This window comes from Rhamphochromis longiceps, linkage group LG5 (genome assembly GCF_057381845.1).
Source record: "Rhamphochromis longiceps isolate RC_006_pf linkage group LG5, R_longiceps_female_GT1.1, whole genome shotgun sequence".
Classification (NCBI taxonomy): Eukaryota; Metazoa; Chordata; class Actinopteri; order Cichliformes; family Cichlidae; genus Rhamphochromis; species Rhamphochromis longiceps.
The window spans coordinates 6,526,245-6,552,740 of record NC_140561.1 but is presented as its reverse complement, the minus strand read 5'-3'; the positions used below and the strand labels follow the sequence as shown (position 1 = coordinate 6,552,740).

At 42.3% G+C, this 26,496-nt stretch overlaps 1 protein-coding gene across 1 annotated transcript; it reads right to left on the bottom strand.

The window, feature by feature from the left end:
- Nucleotides 1-1,372: 1,372 nt before the first annotated feature.
- On the bottom strand, nt 1,373-26,256 carry efcc1 (EF-hand and coiled-coil domain containing 1). Its single transcript, XM_085405554.1, has 8 exons — nt 25,228-26,256; nt 23,395-23,810; nt 6,191-6,339; nt 5,601-5,736; nt 5,064-5,220; nt 2,851-3,009; nt 2,302-2,371; nt 1,373-2,140 (listed from the first exon to the last, which is right to left on the bottom strand). Exons 1-8 carry the CDS (start codon nt 25,903-25,905, stop codon nt 2,007-2,009), a joined length of 1,899 nt encoding a protein of 632 aa, XP_085261680.1. The 5' UTR covers nt 25,906-26,256; the 3' UTR covers nt 1,373-2,006.
- Between the last annotated feature and the right edge of the window lie 240 nt (nt 26,257-26,496).

The window sequence follows — 26,496 nt, the reverse complement described above, 5'->3', positions numbered from 1 at the left end:
AAAGGTCTTTGAGAAGGTGATGGCTGTGAGGTGCCTGAGAGAGGAGGAGATGATCGTTTGCAGGGAAATGCAGCATCACTGGACAGTGTTGTGAGTGCGATCTGTGGTGTTGGGGACAATCTCCTCAGACTGTAAGCACATCTATTATTTATTTATGTATTTATTTTATTTTTTTGGATGAATTGATTGAAAATAACAGCAGATGCTAAAGGATCCTAAATCCTTGTGTTTATAAGGTGAGTTATTTTGTTACTTTACTCATATTTATTGGTTTTGTTCTTTTTACAGCCCCCCTTTTTGGCATGTCGGAGGATGCACAGAGGGGACTGTGATTACAATGTAATGATTACAGGACATCAGACTACTTGTTCTTATTGTTTAATCACGAAAAATTGTCATATAGAAATAAAAAACCTGAAGTTTTTAATTGATGCTATTTGAACACTATATCTTGTCATTTAACATGTATATACTTGCCTGGAAATTTCAACAGCTTTTCGTGTGTTTTGAAACTGGGTTTTCGGAGACCTCAAATGTAAAATGTTCTGTCTCTAAAGCACACAAAAATGTTCGGACATTTTTCATAGTGCATGTTTGAGGATTATTTTTTCCAGAGAAATAATTAACACAGTTCAGCGGGCTACATGCTGAACTTAAAAAGCAAAGTATTGATCCAATCGTGCTAGTATCGATCCGATACCAGTGCTAGAGTTGTTATCCATACTATCCATATTTGGATCGATCCGCCCACCCCTAGTTGTTTCATTTCTGTTGACCTTCCAGTTATTTTTTTAAACTGCGTTAAAAATTATGTCACTGACCAGGTTGTTGGTTAGTTTTAGAGTAGGCTACAAAATCCTTTAAATAGTGAAATGTAAAAAAATTTAGCAGAGTGCATTTTATTCACCAAATTTTGTTCTCATACTCAACAGTTAACTTGTGCATCACTCACCACTGTTACTTGAGAGCACAATAAATATGAGCCTGAATGAAAAATCTTATTCCCTTTTAATCAAAAGTGGTATGGTGAGTATTATTTACTTCTTAGAAAATAAAGTTTGCCAAAATAAGTTGTTGATAGCTTGTTTTTGTTATACAGTCTATGATTGTATGTAGGCTACTAATAGTTGATGTTACAAGAAATATTTAAAATGATTTCAGTAGAAGAGGTAAAGATGGTGAATTCCAGATTAAATAGTGCGCTCATGAGATACAGCTTTAAGATGTGGCAGGATAAGGATGTGTTGTCAGCAGCTAGAAGACAACCAGTGGCATTAGCTCTGTACAATTTGTCAGGTGATTAGTAATGCTGATGAAGACTGTGTTGTGTTCAAAAAGTGAGTAAGAGGAACTTGAGTAAGTTGAGCAGAAATACATTTTCTATCCAAATTTTTATTTATTGCTTAATAGTCGCAGATGACCATGTCAACACAGTTAGATACAAAGTGGCTAATGATCCCACATTATCTCCCAACACGGAGGCATCCTAAGGGCTGCAAAATAAAAGCATGTGTGGTCTCCTGAGATGGTAAAATACACTGTAGATTGCATATTTCTCTACAGTTTGTGTAGCCTATCATCTTTTCAGCTTATTTCATCTTAAAAAGCAGATGTGGAATGGTTATGTCAGAGGTTGAGGTTGACCAGCAGAGGTTGAGTACTATGTCCTGTTAAAGTTAAACTCACTTCTGAATTTTCACATTTACGTATCTTTTGTGAAAAAGTTCAAATGAAACAATTTTTTTTTTTTGCATCCTGAAAGTTTATGTGCAATAGAAGCTTTTAAAAAAATCTGTGAGCATGTATTTCAGTTATATGTAATAAAGCTCTTTGCTACAATAATTCTAGATTAACATCCCTTTATAGATACAGGGCAAGAGGCTTATAATCGCCATAATATAATACACTATACACATCAATCAGCTTCATATATCAAAACTATTGAGCTTTCAGTGTCCTCCAAAAAGACGCTTGCATTTTCCGAGGCCAGCAGGAGGCAGTCTTGTTTAGCAGGAGATGATGAGGGCATCAAGAGACTGCTGACTGTGTGTCTTTTCCAAAGGTCTACCAGAAGACAGAATCTCACAAGCAGTAAGTTCATGATAGAGGGCATTGAGCACCTCCAGAATATGGGCCTTGCCTGTGTTAAAAACAGAACAGATGTGATATTTCTGAGGAAGTCACATGACAGGCCATTCAGTTTATTTCCATTTAACTCCCTCCCACAAGTAACTGTAAATTTTCATGGTTTCATGTCACAAGAGTTGTATTGATTTCATTGGGTGTGTGAGGTCTACTAACCGTGCTGCGGGTCGCTGCAAGACTCCAGAGTGCTGAGCAAGATTTTCCCGAGAGACCTCCGTGAGACGTTCTGAAATCAGCAGAGAGCCAGATGACAGAATCAGGTGCTTAACAGCCACTTTCATGAGAAAACTGCATCTTGTAACTGCAAAGCTTTCACATATGTTTGACAAGGGATAGTGCAAACACAAAAGAATGTATAAAAACCTCAACAGCACAAAGCTGCCTTTTATTTTGAAAACATTCCCAAGTTAATGTCCATGTGGAGAATTTGCCTGTAGCAAGGAAAATGCTTTCTGTTTGTTTTCCTATTTGATATCTGAACAGAACAAATTAATTCCAGTGCGCCATCAGTGGATATCTCTCAACTATCAACCCTGCAAATGATTTTCATTACTTTGAAATTCAGTTCACATGATGGATTGAATGCTTGTTTGCAAGATTTTCCTGCCTTAAAATGAATTAAAAATATTTGAATATCCTTACAAAGTCAAAACGTCCTTTCTAAATTTATCTCAACAATTAAAAAACCAAAACCTTGTGACTAACCAGGTCTCTGAGCTGCTGGAGAAGCTGCAGGATGTCCACGAGCTTCTCCTCCACCAGAGACAGACGGACCCTCTCTGTCTCCAGCATCTGCAGCTCCATCTGAAGCAGCTCAGTCTCCTCAGCCTTCTGCTGCAGCTCCTGCATCAGGGAGTCCTTCATCTGGAAGACATGGCACAAGAACCAGTTACTCCTGGCATCAGAATCAAGAATCACATTGTGAGTTCATCTTAGAAGAACATCTGGTCTTTGAAGACATCCTTAAATATAAGGACTTTCATTAACACTGATTTGGTATTAAAGCATTTTCAATGGCAAGACAACGAATGGAAAAATTGCAGTTAAAATTATTATATATTACAAGTAATGAATGAACATGTCACCCAGTACAACAATGAGGCTAACTAACAACTTTTTATTTTAGGTCTGTAGACCTCCAGTGCTTTTGATCCACAAGATGTGAGACCACTTCTTTGTTGGTTTTGTACTTAATTAATTATGTCCAAAACTAACAAAGAACTAAGGTTAATTATGGAGTTCCACAGGGTTCAGTGCTAGGACCAATTCTGTTTACATTATACGTGCTTCCCTTAGGCAGCATCATTAGAAGACATAGCATACATTTACACTGCTTTGCTGATGACACCCAGCTCTATCTGTCCATGAAGCCAGATAACACACACCAATTAGTTAAACTGCAGGAATGTCTTAAAGACATAAAGACCTGGATGGCCGCTAAATTTCTGCTTCTTAATTCAGATCAAACTGAGGTTATTGTACTCGGCCCTGAAAATCTTAGAAATATGGTATCTAACCAGATTCTTACTCTGGATGGCATTACCTTGGCCTCCAGTAACGCTGTGAGGAACCTTGGAGTCGTTTTTGACCAGGACATGTCCTTCAATGCACATATTAAACAAATATGTAAGACTGCGTTCTTCCATTTGCGCAACATCTCTAAAATTAGAAATATCCTGTCTCAGAGTGACGCTGAAAAAACTAGTTCATGCATTTATTACTTCCAGGCTGGACGACTGTAATTCATTATTATCAGGATGTCCAAAAAACTCACTGAAAAGCCTTCAGCTAATCCAAAATGCTGCAGCAAGAGTCCTGACAGGGACTAGAAAGAGAGAGCAGATTTCTCATGTATTGGCTTCCCTTCATTGGCTTCCTGTTAAATTGAATTAAAAATCTTGCTCCTCACATACAAGGTCTTGAATAATCAGGTCCAATAATGACCTTATAGTACCATTTCACCCCATTACAGCACTTTACAGTATTTAAAAGTAGAATGGGAGGCAGAGCATTCAGTTTTCTATGGAACCAGCTTTCAGTTTGGATTCAGGAGACAGACACTATCTCTACTTTCAAGATTAGGCTTTAGCATTTCTTCTTCAGCCACCTTTCTCACTCACTATGTGCTAATACACTTCTCTGCATTGGATCATACTTGCTATTAATCTCTGGCTCTCTTCCACAGCATGTCTTTATCCTACAACTGTAACTGTAAATACATTAAAATTCAACCCATTTTTGTAGGTTTCTGTAAGAAATGTTAGTCCCTGCAGTGCACCTTTACGTCATGGTGTATTGAAGGACAAAGGTCTCACCCCACACATCCTGCTCATAAACAAAGCCTCGCTGTCAGGACTTTGTTTGGTTTGAACTTTTCCTCTCTGAGTGCTGAGATGTTCTGGGAACACATTACATCACGGTTCCCCTTCTGCCTGTCTTCCTGTGTTGTGAAAATACCACTCGACTGTGACGAGAGGGCTTTAAATTCATTATATTTTTTTAAGTGTCATGGAGCAACAAAGAGGGGAGTGTTTCTGTGGTCGGCTCCAGTGGCAAACAGCTGCAAACACACCCACACCCAGAAAGAGGGAGGCGTGTCTGTGTGTGGGACGGCCTGGTGGTTTGGTTAGGTGGAACAAATTTCCCACGTGTGGGACTAATAAAGGTTATCTTATCTTAAGTTGAAGGATTGTAGCATTAGCTGTGGTTTAGCCTATGAAGACCTCCACTTTCAGAAGAACCTTTAGCAGTCATCTCTAATCTAGTTTCACACCGTGCAGAGCCACAAAAAGGCTTGGGATTGAAGGCAAGCAGAACAATATCAATAACAGAACCTTTCATAGAAATAGATCCAACAGAGGGCAGGTGGCACCACAGAAACCCACCCTAGGGTGAGGAATGACAGAGTTGGGTTGTACCTGGTCCATGTTTATCTCAGCCTGGCTTTCCTTCAGCTCCAGCTGCTTATGCAACCTGGTCACTCTCTCAAGGAGCTCCAACACAGCACTGCAGCTCTCTTCGCTTCTCGAGCTCCCGAAATTAGACATTAACTTTTTGAATGCCTTGTCCTCGCACCTTATTAAGGAACATATAATAGAAGATGGAAAGTCAGTCAGACCGACCCACAAACTGTATACAAGAGACGGACATGGACACTGTGACATCACCTTTTGGATTGTGGACCTTTTTTTTTTTAGCATTGCCATGATTGAATAAGGTTGGATTTTCCTGAAAACTCCAGAGGAGCATTTACTGTCAATTACAATATAACTATGATGTTGTTTTAACTGTCTGTTTAATTTAAATAGAACCAAACAGAAAATCATTCATTCATGATGAATAGAAAGTAGTGACTAGCAATGTTTACTGAGGTAACAGATTAAGACTTCCATAATCTAACTTATTCCTGCAATCAAATATATGATATATTTTATGATAACATGAACATGCAATACCTTTCCCCACAGCAGGATAGCCTGGCTAAGATCCTCTTCACCTCATCCACTTGTCTCTGTTGATCTCCAGTCCACTTGTCATCTTCTTCGTCAGAGGCTGCCTGGCCCTCCACTGACCGAAACAGCTGCTCCTCCACTGGACAATACATACAGTACATAATTGTTATCATCATCATCATCATCATCATCACCAACTGTTATTGCGATCATTGCAAAGGGTATTAGCCAGAGGTCTTCATTAACAAAAATTAATTGTACAGTGCCCCCCCCACTCTTAGCAAGTACCTGCCAGCAGTAGACTGTGAGGGTTCTCTCTCTAATATTGCAGAGTTAAGCTTCCAGTATAAATATATATGTTAGTTGGTGCTACAGGTACAAGTGAATTAAAATGTGGTGTAGTTTGTTGCCTCAAAACAACATAGGCGTGTATAAGCATATTTAATGAATATGATGACCACTTCAAAATGGGGTAAGTATTACCTTACCTGCAAGCTCAGTATTTATTTTGCTTAGACTTGCATTGAAGCTCATACATGAGTGGCTAGTATCAGAAAAAACATTCTGTACTTTAATATTCAATATTGTCTTACTCTTGTCTGGAGTCGTTACAGCACATCCTGTCGGGGAACAGCGGTCGTGCTGGGTATCCAGGCAGCATCTCTGTCCTGGCCTGCTGCTGACACTCAGCTGCTGCTCTGCACTGGTGCTGCCTGGGAGTTGTAGTTTCGACACTTCTGACCTGAAAGAAAGCGCTGCGAGTTCAGCATTTTTTTTTTGCAAATATAGTCACATGTGCTGCTGCATGTAAGCTGACAGTGGCCAAAGGGGCTAAAACCGCTCGTCACATTTGCACAGATGAGAAAAGTTCCGTCCAAACCAATTGCCAACATCAAAGAGAACATATCATGTAACACAAGGGAGTGTGTATTACGCCACATCTACAACCGCCATGATAATTTTATGGAGGCCTGTGATGCTGTACGCCAAATCTGGGTGGGGTAATTGAAGCCAGACATTGTATCTTTAAGGCATTTTTACAGTAAAGTGGGTCAGTGGTAGAGAGCCACTCTAAGTGTGCAGGAGTTAGCAGGAGTTTGCAAGATGTGAGGTAAAGCATGCAAGACTTTTAAGTGCAACGTTTCTTTTGATCTGCAGAGGAGAAGATGTGTAAGACCTTTAGTGTATATTTCACATATTTCCTCATGTCATGATCACATTCAAACATTCCCTCCTGAAAAAAAAAAAAGACTGAGGCTGAGTTTGGGCGGATCAATCATTCTGTAATGGTTTGAATTTTCTAGGCTTCTTCTGCTGTCTGCTCTTTTGTGTTGGGGGAAATCCGATAGGGGGCCTTCATAAATCACAGAATAAGTGTTTCCAGATGATGATGTCTTGCCCAAGAAAAAAAAAGCAGAGAGAAAATCTCGGAAAGAGTTTCAGCAGCCTAACTCTCTGAAAAAACAATTAATTTTTTTAAGAGTCACAGAGAACTCATGCTTATATCCTGTTGGCACAAGGCAAACCCTGCTGTAAGATGACATTATGCTCTGCATCTGTGGATTACTCTAGCTTTGTGCAACACTGGAGAGAAACCACTGAAGTCACTTGTTAACTTTAGCAAGATTTCAGGCAATCAATCAGAGAGTCGTGTTTATTAAGTTATAGAGGGCGCCACGTTGGAAGAAAGAAGGAGCAGCTGTAGTCACACCAGCACAGACAAGAACACACACAAAATTCAACTGGTTGCTGTGGAGACACTCGGACTCTTAAGCAAAACGGTGGAAGGCTTTTTCAAATACAGGCTTCATGTGACTGATTGCACTTTAATTGGCAACGGTTAAAGGGAGGCTAACAGTAGGCCACAGCCGCAGGATCAGGACTTTGATGTTAATATAGTCAGCTAGCAGGCTGCATCCACAAACTACCCATATAACATGCACCGACATCAATATCTCCTATTTAAGTAACTAAGTAACATAGTGATACTGATACTAGTGGAAGTAAGGCTTAACAGGCAGCTAGCTGCAACTGCTTGTGAGGACATTTGTCAATAAAAAGGAGACACCCTACACTCTATCTGAATTGAGTTACTAAAAAAAAAAATTTTTTATATATATATATATATATATATATATATATATATATATATATATATATATATAAAAAAATAAATTAGGGGTGCAACGATACACAAAATTCACGGTTCGGTTCGATACTTTGGTGTCACGGTTTGATATTTTTTCGATACAAAAAAAATGTTCATGCCTTTTTAATTTGTCATTTATTAAAATTATAAATATATATTTTAACTCAAAAGTACAGTTTTTAAATTTATTGTTGCTGAAACAAAAGTAATTAAAAAAATAAATATATCTCAGGGCTCTCAAAATTTCAAAATCCCTGGTAGCCCTTTGGGCAGGGGCTCTTCAGTTTTTGGTAGCCCAAAATAAATTTAAGTAGCCCGAATAAAAAAGAGAGCAATTTTTTGATTGATGTTTTGTTTCCTTTATAATATTATACATTAAAGTATAATATTGTAAAGGAAACAAAACATTAATCAAAAAATTGTTGAAAAACAAATTACAACATTGTATAAAAATTACAATCATCAACTCAAATACTTGGTTCTAATTGAACAGAAATTTCTATGAACTGAAAGATATTGCAGACTGAGCAATAATGCATTTCTTGCATTTCTCATGGGTTCTAATGGGGGCTTTCTTAAAATGACTGGTCCCAGTAACAAAGGCGCTTGTCGACTCAGAAATCGAGAGAAAGCCAACAACACACCCGGCAGAACATTATGTTATTTACACGGGTGCACATAAGTGGTCCGCATGTGCGCATTCGCTGTCAAAATAAAAGACGCACCAGATAAGAAGTTGCAACGCGCGTTTGCGTCCATATAAAAAGAACTGTTTTTGTCCACTAGAGTGGGATTTTCACAGCACATTCTGCACCACATCTCTGTGCGTTCATCATTTGTTTGAAGCCAGCTCACCTCCTGCAACCACTTTTCCGAGAATACGCGCTTCTTTTGTGGTTCGGACTCCTACTGACATTTCTTTGGAGGTGGAGGAACACCAAAGTAATTGCTTAAAGAAGCTTCTTCGACATCTTTAAGAGTTCTAAACAAATGTCTGTCCTCCTCCAGAAAATCTTATGTACGCAAACACGTGTTGCAACTTATCTTGTGCGCGTTTTTTATTTTGACAGCGAATGCGCACCTGCGGACCACTTATGTTCAGCCCTGGTTATTTAGCTCGTCATATCGCAGCCACAGAAATTATTTTGTCCATGAAACCATAAAGCTGCACTTTCTTTTTGCCTTATAGTCTGATTTGTCATAACTTTTCCGTTTTGTGGTAAGCTTTTCTTTGGCTGTCACTTCTTCACCCTGACCTGTCTTATTTGGCTCAGCAGAACTGAAATATATATCCTGCTGCTTTTACACGCGCACTCACATAAGCTCAGCGATTCTCTGCGCGATCAACCTCTCACATGTTTAAGCTGCGGGAGGTTTCACTTGTCATGTTTGCAGTGTAAGCTAACGATTGATAAGACGATGTCAGAGGAATTGGTGCACAAATTATCATCACTCACCAATCAGTGCTGTCGCTCTCTATACACAGTTCGCGCGATTGCAAAGTGAAAGCAAAAAACAAGCGCAAATTCAAACGCGATTTCAATATGTCACATATTGACAGTGGCTCATCGATGCCAATGACATAATTACCCAGCTACATTTCCGAAAGAATGCAAAAGCATTGACATATATTTTTCCTTCCTACAATAGCCCGACGGGCAGGGCAGAGATAGATTTTGGTAGCCTGACTGGAAAAATCGCTAGCCCCGGGACGTCGGGCTAGCGATTTTGCAAGCCCTGTATCTGATTGAGGAATCACTCATCTTTGGAAAAGAGAGTTTATTACAGAGAAATGGCTCTTTCCAAAATAAAAGCTATACTATACTATATATTCTGGGCTATATTCTCAGCAGCATATTGTAGCGGGTCAGGGCAGTTATGTTTTGTTTATGTTGCCATAGTGACGGGTGACGCCCTCTCGCTGCGACAGTGTGTCCTTCCGGGGTCAGAGGGCGCCCTGTGTGTTGTTGTTGTTGTTGCTGTGCGGTTGCCGCGCTGAGCAGTTAGCTAGCGGCAGTGTTCTTCTGCAGATGTCAATAAACGGCTGTGCTCCCTGGCTAGCTCACGGGAAGCAAGACCAAACGACACCTCCGTCTCCTCCTTGTCTGAGCTCGCCACATTGGTGTCAGAAGTGGGATGATGGTGGCACCCCATGTTCTGACCCGAGTGACTTTTCCCCCGCCGGTCGTGACCGGCCGGTGCGCCGTAAGAAGGCACCTGGACATTTGCAGGACTTTGTGTGGGGTAATGGGGTCGTCGGGGACGACTGACCCCTTAGGTGGGGGCTATGTAGCGGGTCAGGGCTGTTCGGGGTTCTGTTTGTACAGTTATGTTTTGTTTATGTTGCCATAGTGACGGGTGACGCCCTCTCGCTGCGACGGTGTGTCCTTCCGGGGTCAGAGGGCGCCCTGTGTGGTGTTGTTGTTGTTGCTGTGCGGTTGCCGCGCTGAGCAGTTAGCTAGCGGCAGTGTTCTTCTGCAGATGTCAATAAACGGCTGTGCTCCCTGGCTAGCTCACGGGAAGCAAGACCAAACGACACCTCCGTCTCCACCTTGTCTGAGCTCGCCACAATATTAAACATATCAGGTCCCCATAAGGAGAATCATGTGCTAACGGCTGTCTAAATGACTCGGCTAAAGTTAGTAGCATGCTTGTTGTTTTTGTCTTTCCACTAGAATGATGTCGGCGTAAATGTGCAGTCATATTCGTTGTGTTCCCACTAGTGCTGTCAGCGTTAATCTCGTTGAAATGACGTTAACGCCACAACACGGCAATCTCCTTTAACGAGCTACCCCTGATCGCCCCGTGCGTGGAGCTAGACGGCCAACACGTTAACGAGCTAACTGCGCTAACACTAGTTCCCACCCATGTAATTGAGCATTGCGTGGCACATCCAACATACATGCTTATACTTTAGTCCATGACGCGCTTACCTTCAGGGTCATACGTCACATGAAAACCAAAATAATTCCAAACGCCAGATCTGAATGAGGGTGGGGGAGGCTCAGTTTGCCATGTTGCAAGGAGAGCTTAACTTCTGTCTCGCTGGCTTGCCCTGCGCTCTTCCTTCTGACGATGCTGTCTGTGTTGAGCGCTCAGTGGATCTGCGCTCAACAGTGCAGCCTAGGCGGAGTAGTCGAACGCAGATTCACTGAGCGCTCAACACAGACAGCATCGTCAGAAGGAAAGTTGATAAAATAAATTACAAATTTTGTATTGTTCGATACATATGCGTACCGAACCGAAAGCACTGTATCGAACGGTTCAATATCGATATGAGTATCGTTGCACCCCTAATATATATATATATATATATATATATATATATATATATATATATATATATATATATATATATATATATATATATATATATATATATATATATATATATATATATATATACACACACACATACACACATATATATATATATACATATATACACACACACACACATACATCCAGCACGCCCCTGCGGGCGGTTTATCCTTCAAGCTCGGGTCCTCTACCAGAGGCCTGGGAGCTTGAGGGTCCTGCGCAGTATCTTAGCTGTTCCCAGGACTGCGCTCTTCTGGACAGAGATCTCCGATGTTGTTCCCGGGATCTGCTGGAGCCACTCGCCTAGCTTGGGAGTCACCGCACCTAGTGCTCCGATTACCACGGGGACCACCGTTACCTTCACCCTCCACATCCTCTCGAGCTCTTCTCTGAGCCCTTGGTATTTCTCCAGCTTCTCGTGTTCCTTCTTCCTGATATTGCTGTCATTCGGAACCGCTACATCGATCACTACGGCCGTCTTCTTCTGTTTGTCTACCACCACTATGTCCGGTTGGTTAGCCACCACCATTTTGTCCGTCTGTATCTGGAAGTCCCACAGGATCTTAGCTCGGTCATTCTCCACCACCCTTGGGGGCATCTCCCATTTTGACCTCGGGACTTCCAGGTTATACTCGGCACAGATGTTCCTGTACACTATGCCGGCCACTTGGTTATGGCGTTCCATGTATGCCTTGCCTGCTAGCATCTTGCACCCTGCTGTTATGTGCTGGATTGTCTCTGGGGCATCTTTACACAGCCTGCACCTGGGGTCTTGCCTGGTGTGATAGACCCCAGCCTCTATGGATCTTGTGCTCAGAGCTTGTTCTTGTGCTGCCATGATTAGTGCTTCTGTGCTGTCTTTCAGTCCAGCTTTGTCCAGCCACTGGTAGGATTTCTGGATATCAGCCACCTCCTCTATCTGCCGGTGGTACATACCGTGCAGGAGCCTGTCCTTCCATGATGGTTCCTCGTCTCCCTCCTCTTTCTTGGGTTTCTGCTGCCTGAGGTATTCACTGAGCACTCGGTCAGTTGGGGCCATCTTCCCAATGTATTCTTGGATGTTCGTTGTCTCATCCTGGACTGTGGTGCTGACACTCACCAGTCCCCGGCCCCCTTCCTTCCGCTTAGCGTACAGCCTCAGGGTGCTGGATTTGGGGTGAAACCCTCCATGCATGGTAAGGAGCTTTCTTGTCTTTATGTCAGTGGCTTCTATCTCCTCCTTTGGCCAGCCTATTACCCCAGCAGGGTACCTGATCACGGGCAGGGCGTACGTGTTGATGGCCCGGATCTTGTTCTTACCATTCAGCTGACTCCTCAGGACTTGCCTGACCCTCTGCAGGTACTTGGTGGTTGCAGCTTTTCTAGCGGCCTCTTCATGGTTCCCATTCGCCTGCGGGATCCCCAGGTACTTGTAACTGTCCTCTATGTCTGCAATGTTGCCTTCTGGTAGTTCAATCCCCTCAGTTCTGACTACCTTCCCTCTCTTTGTTACCATCCGACTACACTTCTCCAGTCCGAACGACATTCCAATGTCATTGCTGTATAGCCTGGTAGTGTGGATCAGTGAATCGATGTCTCGTTCACTCTTGGCATACAGCTTGATGTCATCCATGTACAGGAGGTGGCTGACAACTGCTCCGTTCCGTAGTCGGTATCCGTAGCCAGTCTTGTTAATGATCTCACTGAGGGGGTTCAGGCCTATGCAGAACAGCAGTGGGGACAGAGCATCTCCTTGGTAGATCCCGCACTTGATGGTGACTTGTGCTATGGGCTTGGAGTTGGCCTCTAGTGTTGTACGCCACATCCCCATTGAGTTCCTGATGAAGGCTCTTAGGGTCTCATTGATCTTGTACAATTCTAGGCATTCCAGTATCCAGCTGTGGGGCATTGAGTCATAGGCCTTCTTGTAATCAATCCAGGCAGTGCACAGGTTGGTCAGTCTGGTCTTGCAGTCTCGGCTGATTGTTCTGTCTACCAGTAGCTGGTGTTTTGCGCCTCTGGTATTCTTGCCAATTCCTTTCTGTGTCCCGCTCATGTATTGACCCATGTGCCTGTTCATCTTAGCCGATATGATGCCTGACAGGAGCTTCCATGTAGTACTGAGGCAGGTTATTGGTCGGTAGTTGGAGGGGACCGGTCCCTTCTTGGGGTCCTTGGGGATCAGGACCGTCCGGCCTTCAGTTAGCCATTCCGGGTGTCTCTCGTTAACTAGCAGCTGGTTCATTTGTGCTGCCAGACGCTCGTGGAGTGCAGTCAGCTTCTTCAGCCAGTAGGCGTGAACCATGTCGGGCCCTGGTGCTGTCCAACTCTTCATACTGGAGACCCTTTCTTGGATATCTGCCACTGTGATGGTTACTGGACCCTGTTCAGGGAGGTCGCTGTGGTCTGCCCTCAGATCCTCTAGCCACTGAGCATTGCCGTTATGGGTTGCGTCCTTCTCCCATATGCTCTTCCAGTATTGCTCCGTCTCCAGCCTTGGTGGTGCTGTTCTCTTATTGTTCCCTTGCCACTGAGAGTACACCTTTGCTGGTTCTGTGGAGAACAGCTGGTTTATTCTCCTGCCTTCTATCTCTCTGGTGTACCTCCTCAAGCGGCTGGCCAAGGCTGTGAGTCTTTGCTTGGCAGTTTCCAAGGCCTCAGGTATGGACAGCTTGCTGTATTTCTTAGGCACCTTATTTGTCGCACCTTTCTGCAACTCCGTTAGTTGGCTAACCTCCCTCCGTGCTACTTTGATCTTGCCCTCTAGCCTCCTTCTCCATGGAGGGTACTGCCCCTTGTCGCTGTTCAACTTGTAGCCAAGCATCTCACTGATCACTGTTGCCGTATTGTAGATGAGCTTGTTAGTGTCGGTAATCGTGGTTGTAGGTATTGCCCGTAGTGCTGCATTAACATCATCTAGCAGACCTTCTGAGGGTACTTCACGTAATCTTGGTAACCGGCTACGGGGGATCCAGGTTTCAAGCTTGGCCATGATTCTATTTTTCAGGTCAGTTCCTCTCGCACTCAACGATCCTTCTCCTATCGCACTTGGGGCTATGTACCCAATCTCGGGTGATGATATCTCCCCCCATATATATATATATATACATATATACACACACACACACACACACACACACACACACATATATATATATATATATATATATATATATATATATATATATATATATATATATATATATATATTGATGGCCCCAACTGACCGAGTGCTCAGTGAATACCTCAGGCAGCAGAAACCCAAGAAAGAGGAGGGAGACGAGGAACCATCATGGAAGGACAGGCCCCTGCACGGTATGTACCACCGGCAGATAGAGGAGGTGGCTGATATCCAGAAATCCTACCAGTGGCTGGACAAAGCTGGACTGAAAGACAGCACAGAGGCACTAATCATGGCAGCACAAGAACAAGCTCTGAGTACAAGATCCATAGAGGCTGGGGTCTATCACACCAGGCAAGACCCCAGGTGCAGGCTGTGTAAAGATGCCCCAGAGACAATCCAGCACATAACAGCAGGGTGCAAGATGCTAGCAGGCAAGGCATACATGGAACGCCATAACCAAGTGGCCGGCATAGTGTACAGGAACATCTGTGCCGAGTATAACCTAGAAGTCCCGAGGTCAAAATGGGAGATGCCCCCAAGGGTGGTGGAGAATGACCGAGCTAAGATCCTGTGGGACTTCCAGATACAGACGGACAAAATGGTGGTGGCTAACCAACCGGACATAGTGGTGGTAGACAAACAGAAGAAGACGGCCGTAGTGATCGATGTAGCGGTTCCGAATGACAGCAATATCAGGAAGAAGGAACACGAGAAGCTGGAGAAATACCAAGGGCTCAGAGAAGAGCTCGAGAGGATGTGGAGGGTGAAGGTAACGGTGGTCCCCGTGGTAATCGGAGCACTAGGTGCGGTGACTCCCAAGCTAGGCGAGTGGCTCCAGCAGATCCCGGGAATAACATCGGAGATCTCTGTCCAGAAGAGCGCAGTCCTGGGAACAGCTAAGATACTGCGCAGGACCCTCAAGCTCCCAGGCCTCTGGTAGAGGACCCGAGCTTGAAGGATAAACCGCCCGCAGGGGCGTGCTGGGTGTATATATATATATATATATATATATATATATATATATATATATATATATATATATATATATATATATATATATATATATATATACACACACACACACACACACACACACACACACACACACACACACACACACATACATACATACATAAATAAATAATAGTACTGCCATAGTAGCTTCATTTTCAACTCTGGAGGTTACTGCCTTGTTTCCCAACATTGAGGTTGTCTGCTGTGTCCTGACTGTTCGCCTGTCCCTCTTCTCTGTTTCCCCAACTTTTGTTTACTTCACTTAGTTTGCATCTGCATCTACGTGTGCCTTTTCAGGCGATTTATTCTGTTTAAAGAAAGCTTCCATCACATGTTTTGACAGTGTTTGGTGGTGGCAGTGCTGAATGTGGGAATTCCAACTGGATGAGTAGAGACACCTGAAAGGAGTCCAGGCAGACGTCCCAGATAGTGGTTAGTCTGTGGGATGCAGCAGACATAGTCAAAATTTGATCAGCAATTATTCTTGTCAATCGGCCAGCATGGATGTGTCTGACCTGCCAAAATGAAAAATAACTATTAATGTGTTTTGTTGAGAGGCAGAGAAGGAAAAAAAAGATGCTGCAGATTTTATTATACAGCACTGTGCGAAGGTTTTGAGGCATTTTTTTTTTTTAATTTCTTCAGACTTTATTGGGATTTTTTTCTTAAGCAGTACTTCTCCAGACTTTCTGAAGCTGTTTCATTGTTTTTCTTTTGACACCGTTTTTCACTCATTTCAGTCAATTGCTCTGAAAATGGTGAGGTACAATGTTGTTGTTTTTTTACTTCTGTTTTGTTAAGCCACTTAACACTGATCTGTCCATCATTAAAACATAAAAAGGTAACAAAGTCAAAGGATGAATCAGTGTTGTATCTAAGAAAACTGTTAATAGCCTGTCACAAAACACATCATTTGTTTCCATTTCTTTAGGTGAATCAATAAAACATGCCAAAGACAACACAGTTAGACAGAAATAACATGGTTTGGACCAACAAGGAGATTCTCAAAGAGCTATTAGTTGAAAATTTGGAATCTCTCAATATGGTGTGCACCGTCCTTATAAGAATCCAGTGTGGATAACAGTAGAAGGCCAAGAAGAAGAATCAGCACTAAAAAACAAACAAACAAAAACTATCTACAGTAGATGAACAATATCCAAAAGTCTTGTCTGTAAGAAGTAGCTACAAACACCTGATATAGGAACCGAGAGACACATTTGGCCCTTTGGTTGATCCATCTACTGTTCACTGAAGCCTCACTGTGGTCTCAGTGACAGTTAAGAAACAAAGAGAAGAGCTGAGGTATACAAAACTGCACAAGGACTGGACTGAAAATAAGCTGTAACCAATTTTATAGCGTAATGAACTCATATTTGAAATTTTTGGTTCAAATCATCGTCATCAGTATGTCTGGAGGAGGTCAGGAGAGAGTGTCTACAGGCATCTATAAAGCTAGCAATAGAGTTCAGGCTGTATTGATGAATAAAGGTGGTCATACCAAATACTGATGTATTTTGCTAGTAAAAATTTTCCTAGTAAAATAAAAAACAATAAGTGGTAACGTGCTCAAGATGTGTGAACAGTATTGCATGTGGGGAAATTCCAGTGTTTGAAAAAATAATTTCACCTCATATATTTATTTCATCTTAAGAAATATTATTGGGCTGGCAGTCATTTGCAGAGATGGTCAGTAACAATTTCAAAAAGCATTACTGTTGTTTACTATAACTAAACGAATCTACAGTATGTTCTTGGCAGTGAAAAGGCTGACCATTTACTACTGCACCGGTACCCAACAGCAGGAAGCAAATGTCCAAACTGACAGTGCATGGCACCTACATTCATGTCAAACCAAGACACCTCTCCCACTTGCTGTTCAAAATGTAGGTTTATAAGAGGCAGCGAGTCAAATGAAAGTTGGCTTAAATGGAGTGGAAAGTGGTGTGTTGCAGACAGAGGATGAATTGAGGGCCTGTACCAAGGCCCAGTAAAACACAATAAGGATTAATTTGAACTATCAATCACACAAAGCTGCTCTAGAAGGACAAAAATCTGGGGCACATGTCCCCTTTAAGAATAGCTTTTTTGTCACTTCATAAGAAAAAAGGAGAAAATAGAAACAAACTGAGGTCGTGGGTATGGTATAAATCAGCTGGAGAATCAAGGCAGAATTTAGTCATGTACATCTGCTGGAAACTTAAAACAGACTTTATCATTTTGGAGGAAGTACTCTACAAGCGGGACCGATAGAGAGGCTGATCAATTTCTCCTTCTCACTCTCTTTTACCAGATTCATGTATCAAAAAGCACTTTCTGGTTGATCTCTAGCCAAAATGAAATTTAGACCTGGAACGAGCTCATAATGTTAATGTGGGAAATTCAATAAAGTACATGTATGTGCCAGGAGCAACAAATGCATTTATAGAGCTACATGTATTATTGATTTGATATTGACAGTGAAAAATGCTCTTTTGTTGGAATATAATATACCCTAATTATCATTGATCCCTAAAGACAGACAGACACACACACACACACACACACACACACACACACACACACACACACACACACACACACACAAAGAGTTTTACTGTGCTATGTCATGACTTTTGTAATTAATAGCATCCTGTACTGTATTAGCAAAAGCTGAAAGCCATTCTTTCGGCTGGTGGGAGGTAGTCCAGCTGCTTGTTGTTAGAGCCAGGACACCCAGAGTCCTCCCTGTGTTTATTACAGCATGGCGCTGAAGTGAACTTTTCATCAACATAACCTCCCCTCCCCCATCATCGTCGACCTGCCTCCACTCCCACGAGAGCAGTTTCCCTTTTTCAGGTGTCATCAGTCAATGACAGTCCGCTTTCCCTGCAGGTTAAAACTGAGGGCACACTGTAAACCTGAGCTTGCACTTGAAGTTTGTCAGTTGTCGATGCCCTGCAGCTTGACAGGGAAAGGCGAGGGGGCTTTGTTTACATAGCTGACGGTTATTAATCAAGTCCTCTTGGGCTGCCCAACAATGTGCTGGTTTCTGGGATACAAATAAAGCACTTCTAGGGATCAGATTATTGTTTTGCTCTAGCTGAGAACTTAATCCAAAAACTAATGGCTGTAACATTTACAGAGGGTGGTTAAACTTTCCTTAGCAAGCAAAGTGCAAAGAAACCTCTAAAGTCAAACAAACGACGGTATTAAAAGCAGAGGGAAATTTTAAAGGGAGAGAAGTCCAGTGAGGGTGGGTGGTGCACGCCTATAAGATATTTTGTGTGCCATGTTTTTCTGCTGATGTCAGCATACCTCCAAACCAGAGAGAACAGGGCAGCACTTCAGCGTGAAAATGAGTCCACTTGGCAGTGTGGGGCTTTGAAGGCTGCTCAAGAACTACAGCGAGATAGCAACAGCAGAATGCCACAGGTCCCAGACATCCCCAAGTGTGTTTTCCACATTATTTAAAGGGTAGGAAAGCCATGGCAGCACCTGCTCCCCACAATGTTGCAGCTCTAGAGCTGAGGCAGATAAATGGTATGCTAGACCCTCCTCTTCTTTCTGCTCTCAGGCACCATACAGAGAGCATGAAAGGGCCAGGAGATTATGCCTCCCTTGGGGCCTGGCTTCAGATGGCCTGAGGTTAGAAGAAGCCAGCAAATGAAAGTGAGTGAGTTTTAAACTTGCACATGTAGTACGCATGTGCTTGGTATGCTTGCTAGAAATCCCTGGACTTTATAAAGTGAGACACCTGGATCTACATGACTATTAAAGGTCAAGAAGTTTTGAATAAAAAGCAGCCAAAGTTCACTTTTAATGACTTATTTGCACTCTCTGCTTCATGTCTTTTCTCTGGGACTCGAAACTAATGAACACATCTGTCCCTCTCACTTTCGTCCCTTGCAAAAGTGTCCGTCATTTCATGAACAAACAGCTGAGTGTTTGCTTCTTCCTCCAGATGGTAAGCTTTCCTCCCCCCCCTCATCTCATTTTGTTCCTCTCGCTGTGCTTCCCATTGTCTAGTATGTCTGGCCCACAGAGCTCTACACACTGCAGTGACTGATTTAAGCTCAGTTTGACTCCTGGAACTAAAGAGCACAAACTGAACCAAAAGTAACAAATTTATATCATTGCAGCTGCACCAAGACTTCTCCAGAGATGTGCTTGATCAAGTCCTCCTGAGGGTGTGGTTCCCACTTGAATCTCAGCCTCTGCTCTGTTCTCGCATTCAATCCAAAGTAATGGCAGACATGTTATGCAACAACACCCACGTAACGATGAGCACATTGGACCTCTGCTGGGATACTGATGGAAAGTTGAGAAGGGATTTTTCTAGAAAAGAAACTTGTATATCACTGAATGCTAAAAAAAGAACACATGAAGGAAAAGTTATAAGAAAGCCTAATAAAGGAAAAGGCTACTTTTTCTGAAATGCGTATTGGCTTCGTTACCATGGATAATATTAGAAAGACTGGTATTCGCTCTCATGACCATTCACTGCATAAATGGTAAGTGGCCTGCATTTGTATAGCACTTTTCTAGTCCATAGGACCCCAAAGCGCTTTACACTACATTCAGTCATTCACCCATTCACACACACTGGCAATAGCAAGCTACATTGTAGCCACAGCTGCCCTGGGGTGCACTGACAGAGGCGAGGCTGCCGGACACAGGCGCCACCGGGCCCTCTGACCACCACCAGTAGGCAAACTGGTTAGTATCTTGCCCAAGGATATTTGGCATGCAGCCAGGATGCAGCCTGGGATCGAACCACCGACCTTCTGATTAGTGGCTGACCTGCTCTGCCACCTGAGCTACAGCCACCCCAAGTACCCAAGAGATAACTAAGCTCAGCATACCATGCAAAACAAAATGTAACGTATTGGCTAATATGTTGCTGTGTTTCCCACAGATTGTTAGCATTAAACAGCTAGCAGTAAGCTTACGACATTGTTGATGTTTATTGTACTAATATATGTTTATTGTATTAAAATAGTATCTATATTATAATATTAAAACAAAATAATGTTTTTTTAGATATTTCCCTCTGTGTACACTGGTTACCCTTTGCTAAGCTAACTTGCACTTGGTTTCATGCCATTGTTCTAAAGCTAGACAGTAACTTTAATATAATCACAAGTATTTTTGAGAGCAGCAATTTTTTTAATGGCTTTTGGTAGAAAACTGAAAGAAAACAGATTTCTTTGGTAATTGTCATCACTGATAATAACAAGCAGCTATTTCTGGTTTGATTTTACCACACTTATAATAAGGTCCATTATAAACGTAGTGGTTTTGAAAGAGATGCCATCAAGCATGCCCTATTGGTTTTAAATCTATAACTGGCCAGTGACTATTCATTAGTATATTTCTACCATTTTCTAGGAAAAAAACAATCACAGTCATTGTAAAACCCAACAACAACGCCCCCCCCCCCAAAAAAAAACAAAACTGACATGACAAAAAAAAAAAAAAAAAAATTGTTAAACTACTGAAATGGTGTATTTATTTTAGCTCATTTCTCTATTAAGGACTTCCTCCAGAACGCTGCCTAAAGGAATGGCAGCAAATTCTGATAAAAGTAAATAAACACAGGTGTAATTAGTATGTAAAAAGAATGTGCAGAGTCAATCAAGGATGAAGAATTGATGAATTAGTGGAACAATTTATTATTACTTATTATCTTTGACTGTGGAAAGCTGGTAGTCTTAGTTGGTCAAACGTTTTTTTTTTTTAAAAAAATTGGTGGATTAATGCTTAGAAGGATGTGCGTTTTACATTTTCTCAGGTAAATTTCCTGCTTATTATACAAAATATGGCTGATCAACCCTTTCAGCTGATCAGACTGTAAACCCATCTTACTATGAGAAGTTTCTCATAGTAAAATCTCCTCAAATATCCTCATCTTTATAAGCTTTCTTCAAACTCAAAGCAGTCTAAAAAAAATCAGTTGTTGCCCTGTCAAGTTAAGGTGAACACTATAAGGATTCATCATCATAAGGATGTGTGATTATCTGGTTCTAAATTGCTTCTGCTGTACCTTTCCTACGGCTCTGTAGCAGAATCTCTGAAAATCCAGCAGCGTCAGAGATAATCTTATTACTTGTCACAGCATTTTAGAAATAAGCCGTGGGGATAAAGTTATAGTCAATCATTTCAAAGACCTATTTTGCCTGTCAAAACATATCATCTGTGATATTTCAGACAGCAAATTGAAAGAATCATGATTTTATTTTAAAGAAACATCATTTTGATGAAAGACATAAAAGAGCACCAGAAAGTTCTCACATGTTTCTTCTTACTGTGTCCTTGGATATATTGTGAGCGAGCAAGCTTTGAGGCTTTCGTTGAGAATAGGGGCTTGGTTGCTAAGTTCCATAGGTTGGGGGTGCCTATGTGCTATTGCTCATGTGGGAGCAGAGTGAAAGAAGTGAACAAAGATTGATGAGAACGGTCAGTCTGTTCAGGCTCCTACTCAATGGAACTCTCTCTCGCCTTTGTGTTATTGAATTATTCGCCATTAGGGCATCAATGGAGGGGCAGTGAAAAGCCTTTGAAACACAGTGTGCATATATTAGCAGTGTTTAGGGTTAAAAAAGGAAGGGCACCTTGGCTGCTAAAAGTGATTTTACCTATATATGCAGGTAGGAGTGAAGACTTTAATCATACAGCTCTGGTTGTCCATGACGCTATAATAGCAGCATTATGTAGACATTACAAGCATTTAGAGACATCTGCCAGACCTGCAGACTTGATTACATGGTTGCAGTGGGGACAACAGACCCAGAGATAAACATTAAACCAAAGGCTTTGTACTTTAAAAGTGCAATTACACCCTTACTTCCACCAAAATGAATAGTTCCCAATAGTAGTGGAGCTCAGGCAAGACTGACCTGCCACACACGAAGCCTCATTCAATAAACTCAAACACAACAAGACTGAAAATTGGAATAGTAAGGCCACATCAAGCCTTTATAAATAGCATGGGAGAGCTTTCCAGGCATGAAGCCAGAGGTAAATAGAGTCATTTCAACCTACTGTAGGAGGAATTATAATTCGTTATGGTTGATTCTCGCCACAAAGGCCTTTCTAATGCAATAACGTGCCAAAACAAGCCCTTGCTTCTCATGACACTTGCTATGCTGGGGGTTTAACAGCTGGTTGAACCTAGCAGAAAGGCTTATGTCTAGTCTACGCGCTCTCTCTATAAACATGTAGTGTCATCACCCCACATCTTTATGTAAAGGTACAAAGATACACTGAGTCATTTCTAGTTAAAAAAAACCAAGAGAATTTGACCAGCTGTTAAATCTTGACCATCCAGCTCAGAACAACAATGCATTAAATGACATGCATTTTTGTTTTGGCAGATTTTCTGGAAATATATTTATGTTTGTATGATAATCATCAGTTTACCCTCCACAATAAATCTAATAAACTTGTACCAATTGGTGACGCCAACCATGGTGAAACTGCTTCTCCAATCTCCTGGTGGATGTGCTTGCCAGCTTGTGAGCTATGCTACTAATTTTCTTCATCACTAATGTCATTTCAAAAAGATGGGGAAAAAAAAAACTTCTGTAACTCGAATACATTGTGTGTTTTCTTTTGTTTTGTTTTTTAAACAGTGGACTGCCATTAAAGAAAACTTTTCCAAATAAATGACACAGACTACAAACACAACTGAGTTTTTTTTCTTTCCATCTATTAAGAATCTGTGAAGGTTTTGTATGTGATGGAACCACAATGAGCAAAACTGCATTGTGCAGGTAAATCTAATGAGGGGTATGCATGAATGCAGTTAGCCATTGTAGAAGCAAACTCAGACCTTATGTTTTTGCTTCCCCTGTTCTAATGACTGCCAAGAACTGAAGCAATGACAAAGAAACAGGCCACCAAGAAAATGTAAATGCAGGATATGAGAAATTAAAGATGCGGCAAATGTTTTATAAAGGAATAAATGTCATTAAGATGTTTTTTTACAGACTGAAGACTGCGTTCTGGTAAAAAATAGAACTAGTGTTTGGGAATAACAGTACGTCAGAAAGTAAGTTAACTGTTCCAAGCAACTGCTATCACTACAATAAGTAGTTAATATAAAACCAATAGTAGTTCAGTCAACATGGTGCAGGATCGAGTCTTGACAAAATTCTATACTCCAACCCAAACATTAAAATACTGCTGTTTGCTCAGACTTAAATGCTACATGTGAAGCTGAGAGTTTTCACCTGTAGTAGAGGAGCTCTGATTCCAGCTGAAGGATGTGTCTCTGCAGTGCTGATACATGATTTGCCTTTGCCTCCAGTTCCTTCACTTTACCCAGCCCGCTGAGCAGCGCCTGTCGGGCCTCCTCCACCTTCCTTCTCATGGCCACCTGCTCCCTCTTCAGTGCCCTGTTGCAGTCCTCCAACGCAGCCACAGTCTCTTTAGAGCTCCACAGTTCCTGCTCCAGTCTCTGATTACAACGCATGGCTTCCTCCACCTGCCGATCTTGCGAGCTACGCAGCAGCTCTATTTCGTGGATTATGTTCTGTAAGCTTTTCAGGTTGGTGTTGGCCATTTTTTTCTGCATGGCTTGCTTCTGGTGAGCGACAAAACAGCCTTCGTCTGCTTTGTGTTTGGAGTGGCTTTTCCACAGTCCGACCTGAATCGAAACAAATGAAATAACTGAGATATTCCCATAACTTACTAAAACATGACTAAGCAGGTCTTGCATTTGTAGGAAACCATAAAGAAGTGTTGTTTTAATAGATTGCGAAAATGAATAACTCCTTTGGGCTGCGAGGCTGTGAAAAACATCTCTTGGTGTTAAGGTGTCAGCAATCATATATCTAAAACCAACTTGCTCTTGTGCTGTATGTGCTATCAGAATATGAAATATGTGGGTTTTGGAAATTGTTGTTCCAAGTCTCCCCAATCCCTGTACCAATAAACAAACATTTTAACTGGCACATATCAAAATAAAAACCAGGAATGTAATGTTTCTCTTGAAAACTAGTATCAGGATTACATCTCATCGTGATTTGTTGACAGCTGTTTATGAGTTTCTCACCCTTTATAAAGGGTTGCTAAGCTTGAATTCATTTCTTAATGAATAAATGAGATGTGAAATTGTATAAGCTATAGGTTGCCAAGTTGGTCTCTTTTCCCCTGTGGCAGAGTGTTCCCCATCCCTGACTGATTTTTTTGAAGGAGGTCTCTTCCTGTTAAACAGTTGTTTAAACCTCTGGTTATGGATCGTCTGATCATTGCAGTTCTCTCTCTAATGTTGTAGGGTCTTTACAATTTAAACAGTGACAACTGTTGCTGTGAAGTGGTACTCTATAAATATAAATGAATTTATTTTAAACTTGACTAGCTTTTTAACTTCGTCTAGCAGACATTTTAGTTTAATGCTAATGTATTTTGCTTTTCATTAAAACCTTATGAATGCTTACAACTGCAGAGGAGCTGCTTGAACCTGTTAGGAGGTCCAGATTGAACCCCTCCTATGACCATCTGAATATGAACCCTTTCTCCAGCCCTGCCAAGTCCTCATAAGCCCTGTGCAAACAAGCCTGTAAAGCTGAAACAACATGTGTCTTAGCTGGTGCTAATTCATAAAGTCTGACAATGGACCCATCCACAACACCGGCCAGGAAACAAACTCACAATTTAGGACTCAGTCGACATTTACTGGTCACTGTTCCTAATGAATGAAATTGTCCAAAGTAACGAAGGGGGCTGAGTCTGTGGCTTTTGGGGGGTTTTCTGGGGAGTGAGACCACAGGAGACATGTTCATATTTCCTGCAGGAGAAACCAGAAAAATGGGATCTGCTTTCTTGTCAGTAATTAGTTGTTAGAAATTATGTATTAACAATTTCAAAGTCACGAATAACTACTTCCTAGCGTTGGTCCCCTCAGTAAAGCTTGGGCCCCAGCAGCACTCCTGTTCTTTTACAAAAGGCCTATGGACGCATATTGCATATTTTTATGGGCTTGGAAGATCCAAGTGAAAGATATTACATCCTAAAAATTACACTATATGGACAGACAGAGTATTTAAAATCCCGCTTCTCACCTGCAGAGCCAAACAGCGGGCATCACTGCTCTGAAGTGCGGCTCGCATGTCCTCGATCAACTCCCTCAAACTCGCATTCTCATCCTCCAGTTTGGCTATTCGATCCTCCGCTTCCTCCAGGGCCACGATCTCCTCGTAGCACTCCCGGGTGCAGGAGCCAAGCCTGCAGCCGGAGGCGTGCCGCCCCTCCGGGAGAGGAGAGGGGCCGCTGCTCGCTCCCACAGACAACAGCTTCTCTCGGCGCTTCAGCGGGCTCCTCAAGCGGATCTGAGTCTCTATGTGCTCGCTGTCCATCCCGACCAGCAGCCGGCCGTTCTCATACTGGCAGCCAGCCTTAGTGCTGAAATACCCGCACAGTTTGGCGTGGAACTGTCTGAAAGTGAGTTCGCTGGGCAAATTGTCTAAAACGTCGACGCATTCTGTGTCCTCCGAGTCTTTGTCCAGTCCCAAAACTTCACACAGGATGTTAAACTCCTCCACGGGGATTTTGCCTGCACCTTGATAGTCCATGTGGTGGAAAATCTCCTGCAGATACTGATCCAACCCGGTGGCCAAAACAATAATCTCGTTCTCCACTCCCCGGTCCAGTCCGTAATGGTAAGCCAGGGTGCTGACTATCCATTGTGTCCTGCGCGCTGGTCGGCTGTATGGATCAACGGAGTCTATCGCATCCATCATTTCTACTGAGCAAAGTCATATTTCCTCGAACTGAACTGGAGTTGCTGTGTTTCTCCTCGCAGCATCCCGTGTGCGTTTCGTTTCTCGCTCTGCGCGAAAACCTGGAGCACAGTGGCGCAGCTCGAAACGAGGCGTGTGTTGAGCTCGAGCAGATTTGAATTTAGCACTGCCCCCAAAATCCACAACAAGGGGTCCCAAACAGCGCTCAGCAATGCAGCTCCAACACTCCGCGTATTATAACGGCCTCCAACTGCCGTGCGTCTGACTGTAATTGGCGCCAGGTGTGTAAACTTTTCTCATTCACTTGGGTTAGACTTTGTTAAGATGTAAGGCGCCCCAGAGACTTACAGCCCGTGCTGCATAATGTCTTTTATTTTAAGCTGAAGAAAATTCCACTCCATGGTCTGTGTGCACGGAAAACACACTCTTCTATGGGGGGGTTTGTACTTTTTGCACCTTGCTTTGTGCATGATGTAATGCGTGAGCTCGGTCTGTGGAGTTACATTTTTGTTCTGTAGTTATCTTCTGTACTTTTCCCTGTTGATTTTCATTTTATTTTAAGTGCTGGTACCCTGAAAAATCTCATCTACT